This window comes from Stegostoma tigrinum, chromosome 16 (assembly GCF_030684315.1).
Source record: "Stegostoma tigrinum isolate sSteTig4 chromosome 16, sSteTig4.hap1, whole genome shotgun sequence".
In the NCBI taxonomy this organism is placed as follows: domain Eukaryota; kingdom Metazoa; phylum Chordata; class Chondrichthyes; order Orectolobiformes; family Stegostomatidae; genus Stegostoma; species Stegostoma tigrinum.
The window spans coordinates 12,679,265-12,700,803 of record NC_081369.1 but is presented as its reverse complement, the minus strand read 5'-3'; the positions used below and the strand labels follow the sequence as shown (position 1 = coordinate 12,700,803).

The 21,539-nt window shown below is 40.6% G+C and overlaps 1 protein-coding gene across 1 annotated transcript in view; it reads left to right on the top strand.

Moving 5' to 3' along the window:
- Nucleotides 1-21,539, top strand: part of phaf1 (phagosome assembly factor 1) — a 74,431-nt gene that overhangs the window by 19,264 nt on the left and 33,628 nt on the right. Inside the window, exons 3-7 of the mRNA XM_048546387.2 lie at nucleotides 538-621; nucleotides 12,644-12,687; nucleotides 18,073-18,152; nucleotides 18,358-18,452; nucleotides 21,424-21,521. Coding sequence (XP_048402344.1) covers nucleotides 538-621; nucleotides 12,644-12,687; nucleotides 18,073-18,152; nucleotides 18,358-18,452; nucleotides 21,424-21,521 — 401 coding nt within the window. The remainder of the gene's footprint in view (nucleotides 1-537; nucleotides 622-12,643; nucleotides 12,688-18,072; nucleotides 18,153-18,357; nucleotides 18,453-21,423; nucleotides 21,522-21,539) is intronic.

Genomic DNA, 21,539 nt, shown 5'->3' with positions numbered 1-21,539 from the left:
TGCTTAAAGCCTGCTTCATTGACTTTTTTCTACCTCTGGTGTTAAAATGCAAATCTCTATTGCCAAAGGTACAGAATATGTAGTCTTCAGGTTACACAGCAAATTTAGACACTGCACCTAGATTCTTTCAACAGGCTTACTCTTGCACCAACTCTGGCATCCACTGGGCAAAAGTATTTTTGACATGGGAATATCGTCTGCAACCTCCCTCCCTTCCAACTCGTGCACCACTCCAGCAGGCCGGTGTCGTGTGAGTTTCTGTCTCCTCAGTATCTGGAGACAGGTATTGTGTGCTGCCTTGCCACAGTTTCCCACAACCCAAGTTTAAAAGTAAAAATAAATACTCATTGTTGCTGCAATGCAGATAGCTGCTGTGATTTATAATTGATGTTCTTTCTAGGTCATCTTTGAGTTCCTAGGTTTTAATGAGAGCGATCGTTCAAGAATTTAAATGCAACAATTTGCATGTAATTCAACAAATGCTGTGTACGAGGTTACTTCATTCTTTAACAGAATTTTCTTTTCTTTTCTTTTCAGTCGCCGCTCAGCCATGACCTCATCCTTAATCTCACTCAGGACGGAATCAAACTACTTTTTGATGCTTATAACCAGAGACTAAAGGTCAGAGATGTGCCTGTTCTTTGCTTTCCTGTAACGGTTAATTGTTTGCAAGTTAATTCTAGTGTGAAACATTGATATGATAAGGCACTAGCTGTGTCATAATGTACTAACTTCATTTTCCACGATTTCCCATGCGTAGCATAGAAAAATAAACCTGAGCTATAATCAGGATAGGTAGAAGAGAGTAATTAAACAAGAATTGACAGGGAAAATTCATTCCTTCATTTAAGTCATCTATGCTTTTTTTTTATGATATACTTTATTTATAGCTAAACCAGGAAATATCCACAATAAAATATGAAAATCTAATTAGGAATTTTGTGTCCTGAAGTAGAAAGGCCAGTTTGTATCTGACGTACTTTGGTATTATTTGAGGAAATTTTCCTACATTAATTTCAGCATCTTTGATAGCAAAAACAAAAGCTTCCTAACAGATTTGTGTTCCATAACAATCTCCTAGATTGGAACTCAAGTTTTGTAACCTTGTACTGATCCATTTCTTGAATGTTAGCTTATACTATGGCATGCCTTTTGAAGTTGGATGGTGTAGACGTTTAAAGTTGTAGACTGACCATACTTTGAATCAACACTGTTTTCTCAAAAATAATCTCTCCAGCCGGGATAACTTTGCATTCCCTGAACCTTCTGTTTTTGTTCTTTCTATTCCGTTGTATCATTTGTGTCACATGCTCCAGTCCTTTATGCGGCTTAAGTTTGTGATCTTGTCAGGCATCACTCAACGATGAAGGCACCCCTAAAACCAACCAACCAAATCCAAATAGTCCAGATAAATTAAACATTATTGTAGATAGCCAACATTTTTAGAAATTTTGAAAGCAAAGAGATTGCATCAAAGGTGTTTCTCAGCAGTATGAGTGGAGGGGCTAGAAAATGCAAAGTTGATGTGTTACAGCCTCCATTTTGGCAGAAGGGTGTAATTATTGTCTGTTAAGCCTACATTGTAAGCATGCACATCAATCCTACAACAACTGCTCACCCGAACTAAAGACCCAGTCCCCACCATGGACAGGACCAATGTCTTCTATGAGATCCCCTGCAGACGCTGTGAGAAACACTACATCGGACAAACAGGAAGGAAACTAACAACAAGAGTACATGAACACCAACTGGCTACAAAAATACACAACCAGTACTCACTCATTTCAATCCACATGGACAAGGAGAACCACCATTTCAACTAGGACAACACCAAGATCCTAGGACAGGCTAGGCAGAGTCAAGCACGAGAATTCCTGGAAGCATGGCACTCCACGAAGCAGGCCATTAATAAACACATTGAACTCGACCCCATATACACTCCGCTACGGAGGAAACTCAAGTGAGGCAATCCATTGCAACGCACCCCAGAGTTTAAAAGCCAGGCGGGAAAACACACCGATGCTTCATCGGAGGCTGCACTGAGGATGTTACCAAGCACGGTAACGAAACATCTTCGGAACAACAAACCAGCTTGGTGAGCCAACCAAACTCGACATGCACATTAGAATTTATAATAAGTATATTTTTATTTCTTGAGATATAAGGAGTCAGCGTTCATTGCCTGTCACTTAATTTGCTCATGGGAGGTCTTAAAGTGAACCGTGCCCTTCAGCCCATTTCTGAAAAAGGCTGTAGGCCTGAAACATCAGCCTTCCTGCTTCTCTGCTGCTTGGCCTGCTGTGTTCATCCAGCTCTATACCTTGTTATCACGAAACAGTATGTTACCTGTAAGGAAAGAAAAAGCCAAAGGGATCTAAGGGATAGGGCAGCAAGACCACAAAATTATTAAAACCACAGTTAACAGTGTGTAATGATGAGTGGTTTTTGATCTGGAAAGAAGCATAGTGATGTCTTCTTTGGGTGTTGAGCCTTTCATGTCAGGTTTAATGCAGTCCTGTACTTCCATGCACCAGGACTGTTGATATAGTTGTGAATTTGGTGCTTTTATCATGGCTGTCTTGACACTTTGTCTCACCTTAAAAGATTTGTGTGTGTGCACCTCAGATTCCTCTGTTACTGCAGCCCTACTGTTTAATCTGAATTGTGGGTATCTTACAGAAAATAAACTGCAGCAGTTCAAGAAGATTACTCCCTTCTCGAGGGCAAATAGGGATGAGCAATAATTGCTGGCTCAACCAATGACGCTCATAATCCCATGAATGAATTAAATAAAATCTTCCTCCATTCTCAAACAGTTATACACTATTCCTCTATCGTCATTATATTTCTGAGCTAATTTTTGTATTCATGCCCCTTCAAAGCCATGGGCTTAAATTATATGTGCACATCCATGGTGGGCTCTACTTTGAGGCCTTGCTCTCCTGGGCGTGATTTTTTTTAAAAAAAACTTTTCTCCCCCACCACCCCAGGTCATGGAGCATTTGATTTCTCCTCTGATCAAACCAAGATTATTTTTCAATTCACGCAGCTGATTGTTTTATAGCAATATATCAGTTAACATGTATTTTTCTCCCCAGACTGCTTTGAGTCTGACTTTAGGTAATTCACGAAACTGAGTTGGAATGAAATTCTGTGCCATAATCTCTCGAGATTCATAATCGCAGAAGTGGCCAGTCAGGATAACGACACATTTTTATTGAACGTTGCCAAGATTTATATCCTGCTTCATGAACAATCAAAATTTCTTCTTCAAGCTAAATTTAAAATTGAAGTTGTTTCTTCTTCATGCATTTTAATTTGTATGGAAAAATGAATTAATTTTAGGTTGCTTGCCCTTCTGTAAAACCCTTCCTCCCTCAATGCGTTCTATACCTGGGGTAAGAGTTTCCCTCTCTGAAGGCCTGGTAGTTTGAGAAAATTAATATTGTTTTTAATTGATTGCCTCCTACTCTGAAGGAAGTCAGCATTTATTGTAAAACCAGAGGGTCATTTATATTCTAAACGTTCCATGTTTGCTTCTCCTGCTTCTACAGAAGTCAGTTTTTAGTAGGCTGGGCTGTTGTCTTGGCAGGAGATTTGGAAGGCATTCACAGCCAAATCCAATCCAGTCGTTGAGCACCGACATGATATGAAAGTCCAGCCAAAATCAAGATATCGATCAGAAATAGAAGCACAAGCTGATTTTTCTTTCTTGCACAGGCTGAGATCAGTTCACGTGGAATAATCAGAACAAATGCTTTAGTCTTGTGTCTTGGTTACTTTTGCCAATTTATTTGTGAAACATGCCTATGAATGAAGGTTTGGATGTAATGTATGCTGTGATTTCTCCATTTTTCATTGAACATTCTTGATTTTCCATAAACCAGAGTGGGTAGAAGATTTATAAAATGTAAAGTAAAACAACCTGGTCGTCTTTCTCTAAGCATTGATAATACACCCCTATTCACATCTGAAGTAATGAAATCAACTCATCCCATTTTTTTTTCTTCTGTTTGCATAGAAAGTTAACGTGTGTATAGTTGGCAATTAGGGAGGCAAAGAGCAGGTTGTTAGGGGAATGATGTTTAATGATAAGGAAGTCTGACTATGATTATTATAGGGCTTTGGTGAAACTGCACGTGACCTACTGTGTACAGTTTTTTCCTCAAATTTAAGCTACGATTGCTGCTCTACCTTCAATGCAAGCATAACGTTCACTAGACTGGGTACTACGATAGGGAAACTGAGTAGATTGAACTTAAGCTAATTTATCATTCTTCTAAATTAATTATTAAAACTTAAGATTCAGAAGGATGTGAATGGATAGACATTGAAGTTGCCTATGCTACATAAGGTCTACAGAAAACTGGCACATTCTCACCTAAGACACTGACCATTTCGGACTAAAATGAGTTTCCTAGCTCTGCATCTTTTAGGAGGATATTCTGGGAGAAATGTGGTTAGCCAATCAGAACATGAATGCCAAGGTGGGAATAATTCTTGGAATCCAGTTTTAATTTTGAAGATTAATCCTTTTGAGGACCAGTACACTATTACACCAACTTTCGTCACCACCTGCCTATATCCTGAGGCACTAATGTTTTATACTATTTGCTGATTAGCTTTATAGTTGTTGGAAAATTGCAGTTCATTTTCACAGGACCAAATGGAACAGTTCTGATGAAGGGTCCCAACCCGAAACATCAACTTTCCTGTTCCTCTGACCCTGCCTGACCATCTGTGTTCCTCCAGCTCCATGCTGTGTTGACTCTGACTCCAGCATCTGCAGTTCTTGCTATCCTTTGGATCAAGATCATGCAGAAGTCAGTAACTTGTAGCAAATCTTGCTTGCCAAATGGCAGGCTTTGATTAATCCTGGTGAGTGTGTCCTTGCTCAGAACAAGTCAGAGCCCCTGTGCAGCTAGCCTCCACTCCCAGGATCTTAGTGTGCTTGTGGACTAATCACCTTAAACTCAGTCCATGAGGTGACTGTTGCTCGAATTGGATGCATATTCACAAAATTATTGTTTGAAGCGCTCCCTGAAAAAGCAGTTTCAACAAAACTTGGAGTTGGTGACTAATATTTAAAAATGACAGGTTATTCGGAGAATACTGTAAAATATGCAATGCCTTTGCATTTTGACAGGAATGAGCTGATGGAAAAGGAGTATATCCATACGTGCGATATTGCAATTTGCACAGAGTATTCCAAATGGAATTAATGGCAGCGGGATTTAACATGGTTTTTGTCCTTCTCTGCTCACCCCTTCCTGCCCACCATATCCCAGTCTCTGGTGTCTTCCTACACTTTCCTTTCAGGCAGAGTAGAGTGGTTTTGACTCTAAACTGCTCCCTCTGAAGAGAAGTGCACATGTTGTGGTTTGTGGTGAGGCTTCATCCTTTGAGGCTGACGAGCAAATACTTAACGTGAGCAATCACGCTTGGACCCCAAAACATACACCCAGTGAGAACCACTGAGTGTAGAGCAACGTTTAGAGTGGTGGCATAAAGCTAAAATCAGATGTCCTATTAGTCAAAAACAACAGCATTTTCTTTAATTAATCATCACCTTATAACTTAATTTGCATTCTGTCATTTGCACTGAACTTTATTGCAGTGATTTTTTTTCAATGCTACTTGAGTGAGCTAATGGTTTTTCTCAGAGCTGTAATGCCTGACTACTTTTGACAGTTCAGTTAATTAAGTTTTTTTTCCTCATTTGGACAGTGTGAGAGTTGCACTTCTGGTAGAGTGTGGTGTACTGATAAACCACATGGGATGGAATTTGCATTTCATATATTCCAAGCTTTCTGTCTTTGTCATTTCAGTGGCTCTTGGTCAGGTGGGATTGAAAGACAACAGCCAAATCCTGCTTTCCTGCTGTTTTCTGGGCGATGATCCTGTTTTGGGGTTAACTCCACTTGCCCAATTTCATCATCAAACTGTGTAATAGAGCTGCTCAGGGAGTTAGTCCATGTCACAACTGCTAGTTGGATATCTAAATACAAAGTCTAGCCACTTGGCTTACCATCTTGCATTTTTTTTAAATCTTTAACCTAATATCTAGCCTCTGGTACTAATCTTGCCCTATCTTTCAGGTTTAAGTAATCTTGTAAAGTTGGGGGAGAAAGGGGGGATTTTGGGGCAATAGTCTTGCTAGTTAGTATTAAGGGTTTGTTCAAAAATGGGCAATAATTTAGTATTTACTACTAGTTGCACTTAAACTGCCTGTATTTTCCAAAAACTCTAAGCTATTCAACAAGCACCATGGAAGTTGCATTACTGTATTTGTTGGCCTGACAGACAAGTGAAGCCTACAGATGCTTCATGAGCCAGTTTGTGCTGGGAGTGACACACCCACCTTGCCAATCTATTATCAGGACTGCAAATACCCAATTTCTGCAACCTATGTAAATATTGAGAACGTGACTTTGTGTTGCCGTGTACATGTTCCTTTAATAAATTGGAAATTTTAAAAGGACCGGTTCATTGTCTCAGTCCTTCTCTTGGTGTATCCTCTTAGTTTGGCTCAGTTAGCTTTCCCTTACCTACGCCCTGGTTAGCAGGATTGATTGGAGCTACTGCTCTGCCAGGAATGTGCCTAATTGAAAGGGTATGGGTGAAAAGCCTAGGGCTCTATGCTGATAGTGAGGTGTTTGTCTCTGGCACTGACTGGTATTTAATGAAGCTGCTGTCTAAAATGGAGTTTGTTTCCTTAGCGAACTTTTATTGCATTTTGTTGGTGTTACTCATTTGAGGCTATTATAATCCTACTCTTAAGGTTTAAAAGAAAAATTTTATCAGAAAGACTGAGATTCTGCATAAGGTTCACAAGTCAGTCCAGCCCATTCCCAGGGATTCAACCTTGGGGACGCCAGGAATTGGCATGGATCAAGATTGGGTGCTGATCGGTCGCCCAAAGCCAAAACTAAGTTTCACACTGTGACCTTGCAACCAGTGCACAAGTGACTGATCAGCAAAATTATAATGTAATCATACAGCATGGAAACGGACTCTTCAGTTCAGCTCGTCCATGCAGACCAGGCTTCCTAAACTGAACTAGTCCCATTTGCTTGTATTTTTAAAGAAACATGGGCCAACATTTTTCTAAACAATCTGAAGGGAAATTGAGGGACAGCTGTCGTAAAGCCAAACACTGCAGCCCTGAGTGAGGAATTGACAGCTAGAGTTTTAGCAGTGAGGTCCAAGAAAGGAAAGAAATGCAGCGAGACCCTATTTGGTAGGGAACCACGGGGGTACTACTTGAAGCATAGAATAGATAAGTGACTGGATCTGTAAAGTTAAAACTGCAAGATCATTTTTGGCAAGGAGTTATACTGCATGTACAGTTTGATAGATGCCGTGAGGAGACTGCTCAGCAGAGGAAACAACCCAGTACAGACTCTTTCCAAGGTTTAAGCTCTTTCATTGCCAAAATGTCATAGAGCTGCTCAGGGGGTTTATATCATTATGATTCCTAATAAATAACATTCTTATTTACATAAAACAAATGGTGTCAGAGCTTGGCGTAATGAATATAGCTTGGGGGCAGAAAAGTAAGGGATAGATCAGTTGAAAGGAGTTGTAATAATTTCACTAAACTTTCATTACTTGTTACAGTCCTGCAGTTCCCCACTTCATTGTTTATCCAGGTAGTTCATTCGGGATCTGTGATAGGACATAGCCTAGGGATCCTGAATTATGTCAATTTTTAGTTTTTGCTGGACTTGAGGCAAATCTTTTTTTTTGAGCTTTACAAGAGCAAATCATCATTTTTAGCTTCACAGGCCTGTGCCATTCAACCTCGGCAGAGAAGCTATGACTGTGTTATGTTGTTTCAGTGTCAAAACAGAAAATCAGTCTTTTCAAACATCTGAAGTTGATGTGGTGTCAATCTTTGTCCTTTTTATTTTTTTGGGTTGAGCTGAGGCATTCAGAAAATTCAGATTTGTTTGGAATACAGAACGTGCCATTTGATAAAAACAATTTTGTTGCATTCCTGGTCTCGTGGGGAATGCCACAGTGTCTTTTTGTTTCAACTTGTGCATCAACCTTTTGTTTTCTCCTTTTGGTTTTAAATTGATACTTAATAGTTTTGAGTTTTGTGCAGACAATAAGAAACCCATGTTATCTAGTGTTCAGACCTCCTGAGTCAAACGTTATGGGTTTGAGTGGAATTTTGTGTATAATCCAGTGCAGTACTGATACTTCAAACCAAGGTCCTGTCTGCCACCTCAAATTGTTGGAAAAGGTTTTCTTTGAAGAAGAGCTGCCAAATTCCCCGAGTATCCTAGGTAACATTGATCACGTTTTCAAAATTATGAAACAGATCAAATATTCATTTTTTAAACATTGTTGTTTACCAGATCTTGAATTGTTGTAAATAAGAGCAATTTGATAAATGAAGTTCTAGCCCTGAAATAGATATGACAATGGGATAATTTGATTGGAGTTCTTGTGATTTTGAAAAGAATGGAATGGTAGACCGTGACACTTTGTATTTGTGAGGCAGTCTGAAAGAGAATATTCTTCCCATACTCCTTGCTTGTTCTCCTGTGATTGTCTCCCATTCCCTCCCCCTCCCCACCCCCCCCAAAAAAAAACTTAGTGTTACTACCCAGTTATGCAGAAGTAATTGTTATGACTCACTTGGGCAGTGTGCAGAAATCAAGCTTTGCTACTCCTAGAATTGTCACAATAGTCAGATGTTTACAAAGTACACAGTTTACCAATTTACCTGAATTTCAGACCCAGATTAATACAGACCATGGATCAGGTTTCACCAGTGAACAAAAATTACTGTTAGGAAAAAAAGACTCTAACAACAGGTTATACAGTTATAAACAATTGGCATATAACACTAATATTTTAACCTCTAATCCCTTGATAAACTCGCAGATAAAGTAAGGTACATTTGTGGATCAAGGGGGTGAAATGGGAAACCATTCTAAATTTTCGATTCCCAGGTTATACTGTTGAGATGATCCTTATGACTCAGTTGGCACTTTTTCTTCAATTGTCTAAATCCATCCACTGGTTGCAAAGAGGCTAAAGTTGGCTGGCTCACTGAATTAAACATCATAGCTTACAGCAACCTTTGCCGGAAAGACAAATTTGTTTTCTTGAGGTTTACACTGCTCCCGAGTTGGGAAAGAATTGAACATTTATCACTCATATCTTGCTCACTCACTTGAGAACCAATTGCAATTATGGATGGCACAACGGTTTCTGTCAGTAATAACTGGTCACTAGTCCATAGACCAATCAACTTATCAGCAAAAGCAGTATCTATACATCCCTCAGTCTAAATTGTCTACATCTCAAACTTCAATTACTACTCGTTCACACAGTTATTTATATGATGATTGTCAGGTTGCTTTTTTTTAAAACTATAGCTGCTCTTTATATCACTATTTTGCGACACGATATAACAGGCTACAAAGCAAAGTCAAACAAAATCATGGGCAACAGTACATCTCTTCTCAAGCTCAATGCATTCTGCACTCTCTTTGAACAGAGTGAAACAACATTACCTGTCCCATCAGCCTCTAATACACCTATACTCTCAATATTGCCACTGACGTTAAATCAGCCTTCCTAAGGGTGAAGCCACGGAAAGTGACTGGCCTGGATGGAGTCCCTGGCCATGCATTCGGATCCTGTGTGGACCAGCTGGTGGGAATATTTGGAGACCTCTTCACCCTCCTTACTGTGATCTGAAGTCCCAGCCTGCTTCACGAAAACCACCATCATCCCAGAGCTGAAGAAAAATCATGCAATGTTGCTCATTGACCACCACCTGTGGCTCTGACCTCCATAATTAGGAAGTGCTTTGAGAGGCTGTGCTTATGGTTGTGCCATAATTAGGATTTGCTTTGTGGTGCATGTCAGTTCCAGACTCTCAGATTGCCTTGATTCCTTGCAATTCACCGACTGGTGCAACAATACCATGGCAGATGCCCCTCCCTGGCCCTATGTTCATCCCTGGAACAGCTGGCCAGTAAGTATACCTATGTCAGGCTCCTACTTATTGACTTCAGTTCTGCTTTCAACACCATAATTCAAAACAAACTCTTCTCCGAACGCGAGGACCTAGGTTTAAAAAAAACTGTCAATCAGGAACAAAAACAAAGTTGCTAGAAAATCTTCACCATCTGTGAAGGTAAAAACAGAGTTAATGTTTCAGGTCCAGTGACCATCCCTCAGAACATTAAATTGTTTTTTCCTTCACAGATGCTGCCCGACCTGCTGAGCTTTGAGCAATTTTGTTTTTGTGTCAGGGACCTAGGTGTCTGCTATGCCCTCTGACTAACTGGATTCTCAGACTTGGTGACCAACAGACCGCAGTCAGTAAGGATAGGTGTCAACACCACCTCTGTGATAATCCTCAAGATCGGTGCCCTGCAAGACTGTGTACTCAGTCCCCTACTATACTCCTTATGCACATGACTATGTGGCCAAATTCTGCACCAATGGCATTTGCAAATTTTCTTGTGACACCACCATCGCAGGCCGGATCTCAAACGACGACAGGATGGAGTACTGGAAGGCAATGGAGTGCTCGACAGCATGATAAAGTTGGCAATCTCTCCAGTGTCAGCAATGCAAAGGAGCTGGTCATTGCCTTCAGGAAACAAAGTGGAGGGCAGTCCCCTGTCTGCATCAATGGTGCTGAGGCGGCTGTGGCCAAAAGCGTCAAGTTCCTGGGAATGGCAATCACCAACAATCTGTCCTGGTCCTCCCACTTTGACACTTTGGTCAAGAAAGCACAGCAATGCCTCTACTTCTCTTTTAAAGGCCAAGGAAATTTGACATGTCCATAAATGCTCGTAGAAATTTTTATAGATGCACCATAGACAGCATCTTACCTGGATGCATTACACTGTGGTATGATAATTGCTTTTTACCCAAGACCAAAAGAGATGAATACAGCCCAGTCCAACATGCATTCCATCTTTCCATCATTGTCTTCATTCTATACTTTCTGCTGCATTGGGAAAGTGACCAAAATAATCAAAGACACCAACCCCCTGCCACCTCCCCCAACCCAGTTATGCTCTCTTCCACCCTGTTCTATGAGCAGAAGATAAAGTTTGTATCCATGTACAGATTCAAGAACCACTTCTTCCCTGCTGTTATCAGACTTTTAAATGTTAATATTGATTTTTCTCTCTCTGCAACGTCTTTAGCTGTAATTTTGTATCCTGCTGTCTCCAATACCCTGATGCACTCGTAAGTTACGAACTGCCTGTAAAGCATGTAAGACAACATTTTTACCTCAGAACATGTGACCAGTAATTTCATTTCCGTCCACTTCCTTAACAACACCAAGATAAAAAGACAGTGGTCCTTACACAATCCATGGCCATGTTTGGCCATCCTGAAGATGTGATCAGGCTACTCCTTGTTAGTTAATGTCATAACTGTTTACTGATACCACTGCCATTAATAGCTAAGTACAATAGAGGGTGTGTGCAGTATTGCAGGATTGAGCCATGAAAAGCAATGGATTATCATGCTTGTCTTTTTTAATGTGTTTGGATAAACTATACACAAATTGGCATAACTGGCTACAAGTCCGAGAGGCACAACACTAAATCATGGCTCTTTAACTTGAATTGAGACTTTTCAGTGCCCTGGTATTAATAGACCAATTATACTGACACCTGCAGAGATTTCCTGACAAAGACATCAGGATGATCTACTCCAAACCAGATTAAAGACTATTTTATCCATCAGTTTGATAGTTAATTGTCATTTTAATAACAATTCAACTTTAATATTTTTCTGCTACCTACTGACAGCCTGTCACTTCCCCCATCCCCACATTCATCGGTGAATTATAAAAGTTGAAGAGCTATTTTAAAATTATTTTTCACAATTTGATATGCTTTATGATCAAATCTGATGGTAATGTTGTGCGAGTTAGATCCCAGAGTAGAAGTTGACGGAACAGATTAAGTTTAATTTTTGCAATCTGGTTACTGTGGTTAGTTACTGAATATAGTCACACGACTGTTAATGTACTTCTAACAAGAGATCATAAGTTTATGATAGAAAGCCAAGTATGTATGACACTTTGGAAACTTCTTAAAATATACAAGGCAATCGTTTTGAGCCTTTCTTTCCCAGCAGCATTATTTAAAAGCATTCACCTCCAGTGATGTGGTACTCCTACCTCCATGCTTTCTTTTTTCTTTTTCTTTCTCACCTGACCATGCTAAGTAGCTTCCTTTTGGTGAATTTCTGCACTGACACCAAATGTGATTCTCTATCTCTCCCTAAGATGTGGGTACTGGTGCTAACATTTCTCAATGACGTTGGAAGGTGGTAAAGCTTGTGGCATTTTGTAGTTACTCAACCACCTTTTGATGGAGAGTTGCTCCTTTTTTTAAACTTCAACAGGGTTACATGTTCATCTAATTTTTGCAGTGACCACTCCAGGATTCATGACAGCTACTTAAAAATATAACACATTTGTTTTCTGTGCCCTATTATTTAAAACAGGGTGGTAGGGAGGAGTCTAAACAACACAATTGCAATGTACATGGAGTGCCACCAGAGAGAGATCTTGCTCTCCAAATCTAATGGGATATGTGAGACAATAGTAAAACTGATTTTTTTTTATTTCCCACCCGTTTAGGTCATTGAAGTTTATGACTTGAGTAAAGTTAAATTGAAATACTGGTGAGTATTTTTACTGTTGCCCTCGTGACAATTTTTCTAGAATCCTGTCTATAGACCAATGAAAGTAATGTTGCCAATGCTTTTGAAAAATGTAACTGAGAATTTTCTGGGAGAATAACCCCAAGAGACCGCATGCTATATTTGTCTTTTTGTGCCCTAACCTTTCTAAAGGTAATGTATTTGAGTTGTTTTCTTGTCCCCCTCTGTAAATCAAAACTGTACCTAGACTTTTTGTGCTTAGCTTTAATGATGGAACACCATGGTAACATAAGGGTAGAGCAAGATTTATACTTTGACCAAGCAGAAACTTAGCAAGTTGAGCACAGTCAGAGACCAAAGCTCAAATCCAACTTTCTTCAAGTCACCACTAAATGATGGCAAGTGTCGTTTATGCTACGCAAATGCCAGGCTATGACTATCACCAATAAGAGAGAATCTAACCACTCCCTCTTGACATTCAATATTATTACCATTACTGAATCCCCCACTATCAACATCCTGGGGGTTACTATTGACCAGAAGCTCAGCTGGACTCGACACATTATCGCAGTGGCAACAAAAGCAGGCCAAAAACTAGGAATACTGCAGCGAGTAATTCATCCCCTGACTCCTCAATGCCTGTCTGCTATCTACAAGGCACAAGTCAGGAGTGTGATGGAATACTCTCCACTTGCCTGAATGAGTGTAGTCCCATCAACACCAGAAGCTTGACACCATCCAGGAAAAGGCAGCCTGCTTGATTGGCACTATATCCACAAGCATTCATTCCCTCCTCCACTGACACTCAGTAGCAGCAGTGTGTGCTATCTACAAGATGCAGCGCAGAAATTCACCAAAGATCCTCAGACAGCACCTTCCAAACCCATGACCACTTCCATCTAGAAGGACAAGGACATCAGACATGTGGGAACACCACCACCTCCAAGTCCTCCTCCAAGTCAGTCACCATCCTAACTTGGAAATATATCACTGTTGCTGAGTCAAAATCCTGGAATTCTCTCCCTGATAGCAATGTGGGTCAACCCACAGCAGGAGGACTCCAGCAGTTCAAGAAGGCAGCCCACCATCACCTTCTCAAGGGCAACTGGAGGTGGGCAAGAAATGGTGGCCAGCCAGTGATGCCCACATCCCACAAATGGGGAAAAAAAAATCCCAGAACTGGTCATTCAAACCATGCCTGAAGTTTAACGGTTTGAGGAACAGACTTTGGATTCCAATTAAAGCCCACGACACTAGCTTTTGACGCAATAATCAAAGTACTGTTGCATTGCTGCAGACTCGGCAGATTTTGGAGTTAGACTTGCAATGCTAGTACCATAGTGTGAGCCTTTTCAAAAGTAAGTTGGTGCTTGTGACCGTTTGAAATGGAAGACCTATAAAGTTACTGTAATAATTTCTTGTGTACAAAGACAACACAGTTTCATTCTCTCATCAGTTACGATCTTATTTAGGAGTTTATAGACGTAAAGTTAAACAACACCGAAACAGATGTTTTTGGCCTGACTAGATATCCTAAACTGACTGACTGATCTTCCAGCGTTTGGTCATGTCCCTCCTAAACTCTTCATATTCATGTACCCATCCAAATACCTTTTAAATATTGTAATTTATACCTGCTTCCTCCACCTCTGGTAGCTCATTCCATGCACGCACAATCCTCTGGATGAAAAAGCTGCCCCGCGCAACTCGCAAATCTTTCCCCTTGCCTTTACCCTCTAGTTTTGGACTCCCATTCTGGGGAATAAAGGCATTGACTTTTTACACTATCCATGCTGCTTGTGATTTTATAAACCTCTAAGGTCACCCCTCAGCCTCCTACGCTCAAGGGAAAATGCCCCAACCGACTTAGCATATCCCTATAACTCAAACCCTCCAATCCTGACCACATCTTTGGAGAACTGGTCCGAACCCTTTCACATTTCAAAATCTTGCCTATAGCAGGGAGACCAGAATTGAAAGCGGTATTCCAAAAGTGGCACCCCCACTGTCCTGAACAGCTATAACATGACATCCTAACTCCAGTACTCAATGCACTGACCAATGAAGGCAAGCAGACCAGATGCCATCTTCACCATTCTGCTTACCTGTGCCCCCACTTTCATGCAACTCTCCACCTGCACACTTAAGTCTCTTTGTTTGGCAACGCTGTCCAGTTGTATATGTCCTGCCCTAGCTTGCCCTACCAAAATGCAACATGTTATGTTCATCTAAATTAAGCTCCCTTTTCCTCCAATCTTCATTAATCGTGTACTAAAAAGCTTTTTCCCCTCTGCTACAAAACATTCCAGCTGGTTCATCCTAGACCAGTGGAGCTGAGATTTGGATTTCAACTCAGTGGAGCTGCACTTTGACATGCATTTTTTTTTCCTGGTTTACAGCACTTGCCTGTCCCATATACCCCTGGCTTTCCAAATCATAGTAGGTCTGGTTTTTTTAAGAAACTGCTTCAAATGACATATCAGAACATTGACTAAAAACAAACATCCATGAATTAGAATTCATCTGAGGCTTGTCCTTCCCCAGTTTCTTTCTTGAAGATTTTTTCGTAACCTCAGTTGCCAGATTGAACATTTTTGATATTCGTATCCCTGTCGCTGTACCTTCCTGTCACTTTTAGCAGTTGGGGTCAGTAAAATAGGTCCTGGTGGATGCTGCTCAGACGTTTCCACCAAGTGATTTGTGAAGAAAGCTCAGGATGCTTCAGAGTCTCCTCTCCAACTATGATGCCGCTAAAAGAAAGATCTCATTTAAGAATTTGCACTTTGGTAATATAGCCATGTTAGCATAGTTTTATTGGCCATAAAACTACTCTCTTCATTACAATTTATTCTTAGCCAACCACAGAATATTTATTCTGGCAATTTACCAGCACTTGTCACAGTAAAGAAACAAGGATATTGCAACAAAGATGCCATACTTCTACCTTGTAATTAGTATTTGCATATCACTGCCATAGGAAAAATATTTCAGTGCCTGTCCACTGTCAATTGAAAGAAGAGAGTTTTTAGTGTTATAGAGTTTTAAGTGGGAAGGTGGAAGTTTGTTGTGGATATTGAGAAAATACTAGAAAGGGCTGGGTGATTCTACCGTAGGTGGCAATAGAAGTTAAAACATCAGGCAAGAACACAACTCCTTAGAGAAGGATTGGATCGGTGGATGGAGGGAGGAATGACAGTGACATCAAAAATTCCAGAGAACAGAAGGGAATGTCTATGGCCCACAAGGTCTATAGCTAATTGAGTGAAAGAGGAAACATAAAAGTTTAGGAACCACACTGTTGTTTGTTTATGTGAGGAGTTATTTCAGGATATATAATTACGCTATGGATTTGAGACATTCAGTAAGTTGTTCTGAACCTTTTTATAAAGCTTTGATCAGACCAAATCTGGTGAAAACGCTTGGAAGGATGTGATATCTTTGAGGGTGGAGAGGAGATTTACTAGAATAATTCCAGTGGTGAGTGACTTCAGTAACAAGATTAGGTTGAGAAGCTGCATTTAGACAAAGTATTGAATAAAGCGGTTTGTACTAGCAGATGGTACAAGGACAGTGGAACTCTGGTTTAAGTCTTTGGGTATAGTGGGATGGTTTCGGAGCCGTGATATGAAGCACTTTTTTCTAAACAGGAACGTGATAATGACAATTTGCAGGTGCAAGGGTTATGCAACCGGACACACTGACTTTCAAAAAGATACAGTCTAGAAACCTGAAGGAATTGAACTTGCATGGGATAAAATCAGGTTGACTGAATTCCTCTGTAGAGCTGATATGGATTTGCTAAACTCAGTGACTACGTTATGTGCCTTCATGACTGATTCAGAGGTCGCAACCTCTTTCTCTACCATTTCAACCGTCATAAGCACCCAGTATATGTATGAATGTTGTAAAACATGAGAAGTAAGAGCTGGAGAGGCTGTTTGTTTCTTTGAGCCTGCTTCATCATCAATCAAGGTTGTAGCTGATCATCCCTTCAGTCCCTTCGAACACTTTGCCATAGAGTCATACAGCACAAAAATGGACTCTTCAGTCCAGCCCGTCTGCACCAACCAGGTTTATTAAACTGAACTAGTCCCATTTGCCTGCATTTGGCCCATATCCCCCTCAACCTATCTTATTCATGTACCTATCAAAATGTCTTTCAAATGTTGTAATTGTACCTGCCTCCACCACTCCCTCTGGCAGCTCACTGCATACACACGCCAAAAAAATTGCTCCTCAGGCCTTTTTAAATCTTTGCCTCTCACTTTAAACCTATGCCTCCCTAGTTTGCACCCTTTCTCCCCCTTTTCTTCTCTCCCACCTTCAACATGGCTCATTATAATATTGAGACCATGAATTTTCTGACACTGCATATATAATTGGCGATCGCTGTACTCTCCATAAACCATCATATGTGATGTTAAAAAGGTATATTGTTTCTAAAAGAAGCTGTGGTAATGTGCGTTTAATTTTCAGTTGGTTTTCTTCTTAAGGCCACGTGTTTTCAAGTTAATAAAAGTCTCAATTTCTCAAAGTTTCTCATATCTTGAATGTTTGGTCCATTCAGCCCACAAATGCAGTTTACTAACTTAATTTTCAATCCGTCTGATCGTACAGTGCTCAGTGGTGATTTTGAAACTGATTTGAGAGCTGGCTTCATGGCAGCTGATCAGGACCACACAAGATTGTTTTGTGTTTTGGTATTCTTTGACTGGCCTCCTAACTGTAGTTTCTACCCTACAATTTATCCATTGGATACATAAACCACCAGGACTGGTCTTGATTGGTGCTCACTAATCTCCATCAAAACTCTTCCTTCGTGTTTGGTATAATTGAATTACATCTGGATCTGGAAGGGGAAACACCTTAAATCTTGCTTCAAATCATTAAACAAGAGTTGTTGGAGGCACTGATGTGGGAGTGGTATTTGATTCTAACGGCATCATAACACTTCCCTTTCAAGCTTCCACAAATATTGGGGCACATGGAAGTACTGAATTTCAACCACATCTTTGGGGTGAACTTTTAAACTTAGAGCAGAAGCGCTGGGAAAAAACAAGGGTTGGGTTCCATTACAGTACTTTGCCCCTTCACAGGGAACCTCACTCAAATTGTGTAGTGTCAAGCAGTGGGGAGGCTGTAGAAAGAATGACCATATCACTGGGAGGAACGGTGAAGTGTTGTCCCATTATGTATTCAGTTTGTAGCAAACTACAAACAAATAAAGCATTTCTGCTGTCAGTCTGCCATTGTGCATGATTTCCAACTATAATAGATCACTTGCTTGACTTATAGTGGAGGAGTTGGAGAGACAAATACATTATAACCTGTTTTTCCCCCTCCTGGCTTTGTTTCCAATCTGTATTTGTTTTTTAAATCTTTGATTTGTTCTTTATTCCACTGCAGTGGTGTACACTTCAACTCTCAGGCTATAGCTCCAACCATTGAACAGATTGACCAATCATTTGGAGCAACCCACCCTGGAGGTAAGTGAGATCTGTGTGTTTACAGAAAATTGAATAAAAATACTATAAATTTTAAGCCTGAATGAAGTGAGTTGACTTAAGGTAAATGTGATTTTGCATGTACAACATGGTGGGAGGGATCTAAGAAGATGCTTTACAGTTTGTTTACTTGATGAGCTTCACTAATTTTTAACAATTTGTAATGCTCCCTTTACCTTCATTCTAGTGTACAATGCAGCTGAACAACTTTTTCATCTCAATTTCCGAGGGCTTTCCTTTTCCTTTCAACTGGACTCCTGGAAAGAAGCTCCAAAATTTGAGGTGAGGAGCCCAGCTCCCAAGTGTCTTTTACCTTGAGGAGAGTTATAACTTTGCTCCAACTTGGGTTGAAGTTGTCCGTTGTTTGGACTGTATCACTGCTTGCTTCTGCTCAAATCCACAAGTCCCCACCACTCCCACCAATGATGGCTTGGTTGGTAAAAGCACCGCCCAATTTGGGAACTGGCACCAACCAGGAAACTCCAAACTTGATCATGAGTTTTGGATTAAATTTACATGATGGAGCTGCCAAGACTGGAAATTCTTTACAGCAACTAGAAGATTGGTCAAGTTTTCTACTTTATATTACTATCAATTGATTCTTGCTCTGAGCATCAGTTAAGGATTTTGAATTAGGCTGGCTGTAAAGCACTCAACCTACAAGCCTGTCATCACTCATTATCTGGAAGAGAAGCTGTTTGGGAATGAGAGAGACAGGATGAGAATCCTTTTTGGTCAAAAAAAAACTAGGGGGACATGAAAAAACACTGACAGGCAAAATGAAGACGTCTTAAAGGAGTTTTATAAATGTGTTGGGATAAGAGAATTGCCAATAAAAGAGTAGGGCCTATTCAGGATTGAAGTGGTACTCCTAGATGAGATATATGCCAGGCTGCTGTTGGGTGGAGAATGCAGAGGCCTGGACATTATTTTTTTGAATCCTCACTGGTCACAGGAGAGGTGCCAGAGAGTTGAAGCACTGCTAATATGGTGGCATTAGTCATAACGGTGATAAGGATAAAACAGGCAACTATAGGCCAGCAAATTTAGCATCTGTGATGGGAAAACTTTTGGATAAAATTGAGAAACAGAATTAACCTCCCCTTGGAGAGCCACAGATTAATCAAGCTAGTCAGCATGACTTTGTCAGGGGAGAATAATGTCTAACAAATTTGATTTGATTTTTCCAACAGGTGACTAGGTGTGTAGCTGAAGATATTGCAGTTGATGTACTCTGCATGGACTTTCAATCTTTTGACAAGGTCTCACAAGATAACTGGTTTTAGCTTCTTAACCAGTCTTCGATCCAAAATTGGTTTAGTGGTAGGAAGCAGAAGATCATGTTTGAAGGATGTTTCTGTGACTGGAATCCAGTGTGGCTCTTTTGCAGTTTGTTGTGTACACTAATGATTTGGACCCGAATGCAGGAGGTATGATCAGTACGTTTGCAGTTTACATGAAAATTGGTATGGCAAGCAGTGAGAAGGTAACGTTTTGGGGTGATATTGTTAGGTTGGTCAGATGGGCTGAACAGTGGCAAATGAATTCAGTCCTGAAAATTGAGGTGATGCATTTTGGGGTGCAAACAATAAATGGAAGGACCCTAGGAAGTGCAGAGGATGAAGAGGCCTTGGTGTGCATGCTCATAGACCCTTACAAGTAGCAGGGCACGAAGGTAAGGTTAGTAAGGCATAGGGATATTTGCCTTTATTAGTCAAGGCATTGACTACAAGAGTAAGGAGGTTATAATGGTGCTATGTATGTTACGATGCAGAAATTGCAAAGAATGGATCCGACATGTTAATTCTGCTTTCTTTCCACAGGTGCTGCCAGACTTGGAGTTTCTCCAACAACTTTCTGTTTTTGTTTCACTAGGATGTTATCTGGACTAGGGTGATTCAGTTATGAAGAGAGGCTAGATAGGCTGGTGCTGTTTCTCTGAAAGCAGAGCTGGCTGAGGGTATCTGGAATGTACAAAGTTCTGACGGGCACAAACAAGGTAGATAGGGAGAAACAATTCCCTTTACTAGAGGGGTTGATAACCAGTGGCATTGATTTAGGGCAAGGAGCAGGACATTTGAGACATGTTTTCCTCAGAGCATTAAAAGTATGTGTAATTATATGCCGAAAAGCAAAGTCAAGGTGGGTATCCTAAAGACGTTTAAGAACTATTTAGATGAGCATTTGAAATGCCATTGGAAATAACAATGGGTCAAGTGCTGGGTAATGGGATTAGAGTACATGGATGTTTGACCATTGTGGACATGATGGGCCAGAAAGTCCCCTTCTGTGTTGTTTAAAAACGCACTCAGCACATCTGGCCAAGCTCAGTTTTCTGTTATTCCTCTATCCACTTCCTAAGCTGAAGTTTAGGTCATTTACAGTGGACCTAAAAATTTTTCCTGGTCTCTACTACTTGCATTGTAGAATCTAATAGAGTGAGAAATATAGCTGCTGAGCCAAAGACAGTGAATTCTGGATCCAGTTTGTTTATAACCACTCATCCCCAGGTAAGATCCTTCTGCCAGTTTGCTGCATCTCTCTCTCTGGTATGAAACATGAGGCAGAAGCAGTGAGACATGCCACTGTGGACCTGCATTGGCGAGTGCAGTGAGTCGAACCAAAGGGAAGTGATAACCTTTCACCTCGTTCTCTTCCAGGTTCAATACCTCTCCTGGTTGTAGTTCCAATATTGTGCCAACCACGCCCTTGGGACAATTCTTGGAAGAACCTGATTAATGCAGAAGTCGTGAATATGTGGGGTTATGGGTCAATGCCACTTTTACCTTTGCAGGAAACACACTTTCTTGGTGAAAAACAAAAAGAAGCCCCACAGTGACTAGACCGGGCAGGACATGGAAGGAATGGGAAATTGAGTTGTCCTGGGGCTGAGATTGAGGCATAACAGATTCAAGGTGTGCAAAAGGAAGGGGTGAGGACAGTGGAGCAGATGGTGAGGCAGAATGCACGCAAAGTGTTGGAATAATAAGCACAACCTACTTTAGATTTTATAACACTGGAGAGACAATCCTGAAGATCCCTGGGGACTACTGGAGGCTTTGAGGACTGAGAATGATGAAAGCTGTAGATTTGGTGGAAAGAATGAGTTCGGTGTAACCAGGGAGTTATAGGCTTTTTGCTTGGCTAGTGAGATTAGGACTCTCTCTTTCTTTTTTTAAAAAATTTCCCTTTTGGTCATTAGCTCTTGCTGATTTTAATAAAATAAATGTTTGACAAATTTGTGTTTACACAGCCCAAATTTGCCCATGGCCTGGCTTCCCTGCAGATTCCCCATGGTGCTACCGTGAAACGCATGTACATATACACTGCAAACAGTCTACAGGATACAAAGTAAGTAGCCTGTCCAAG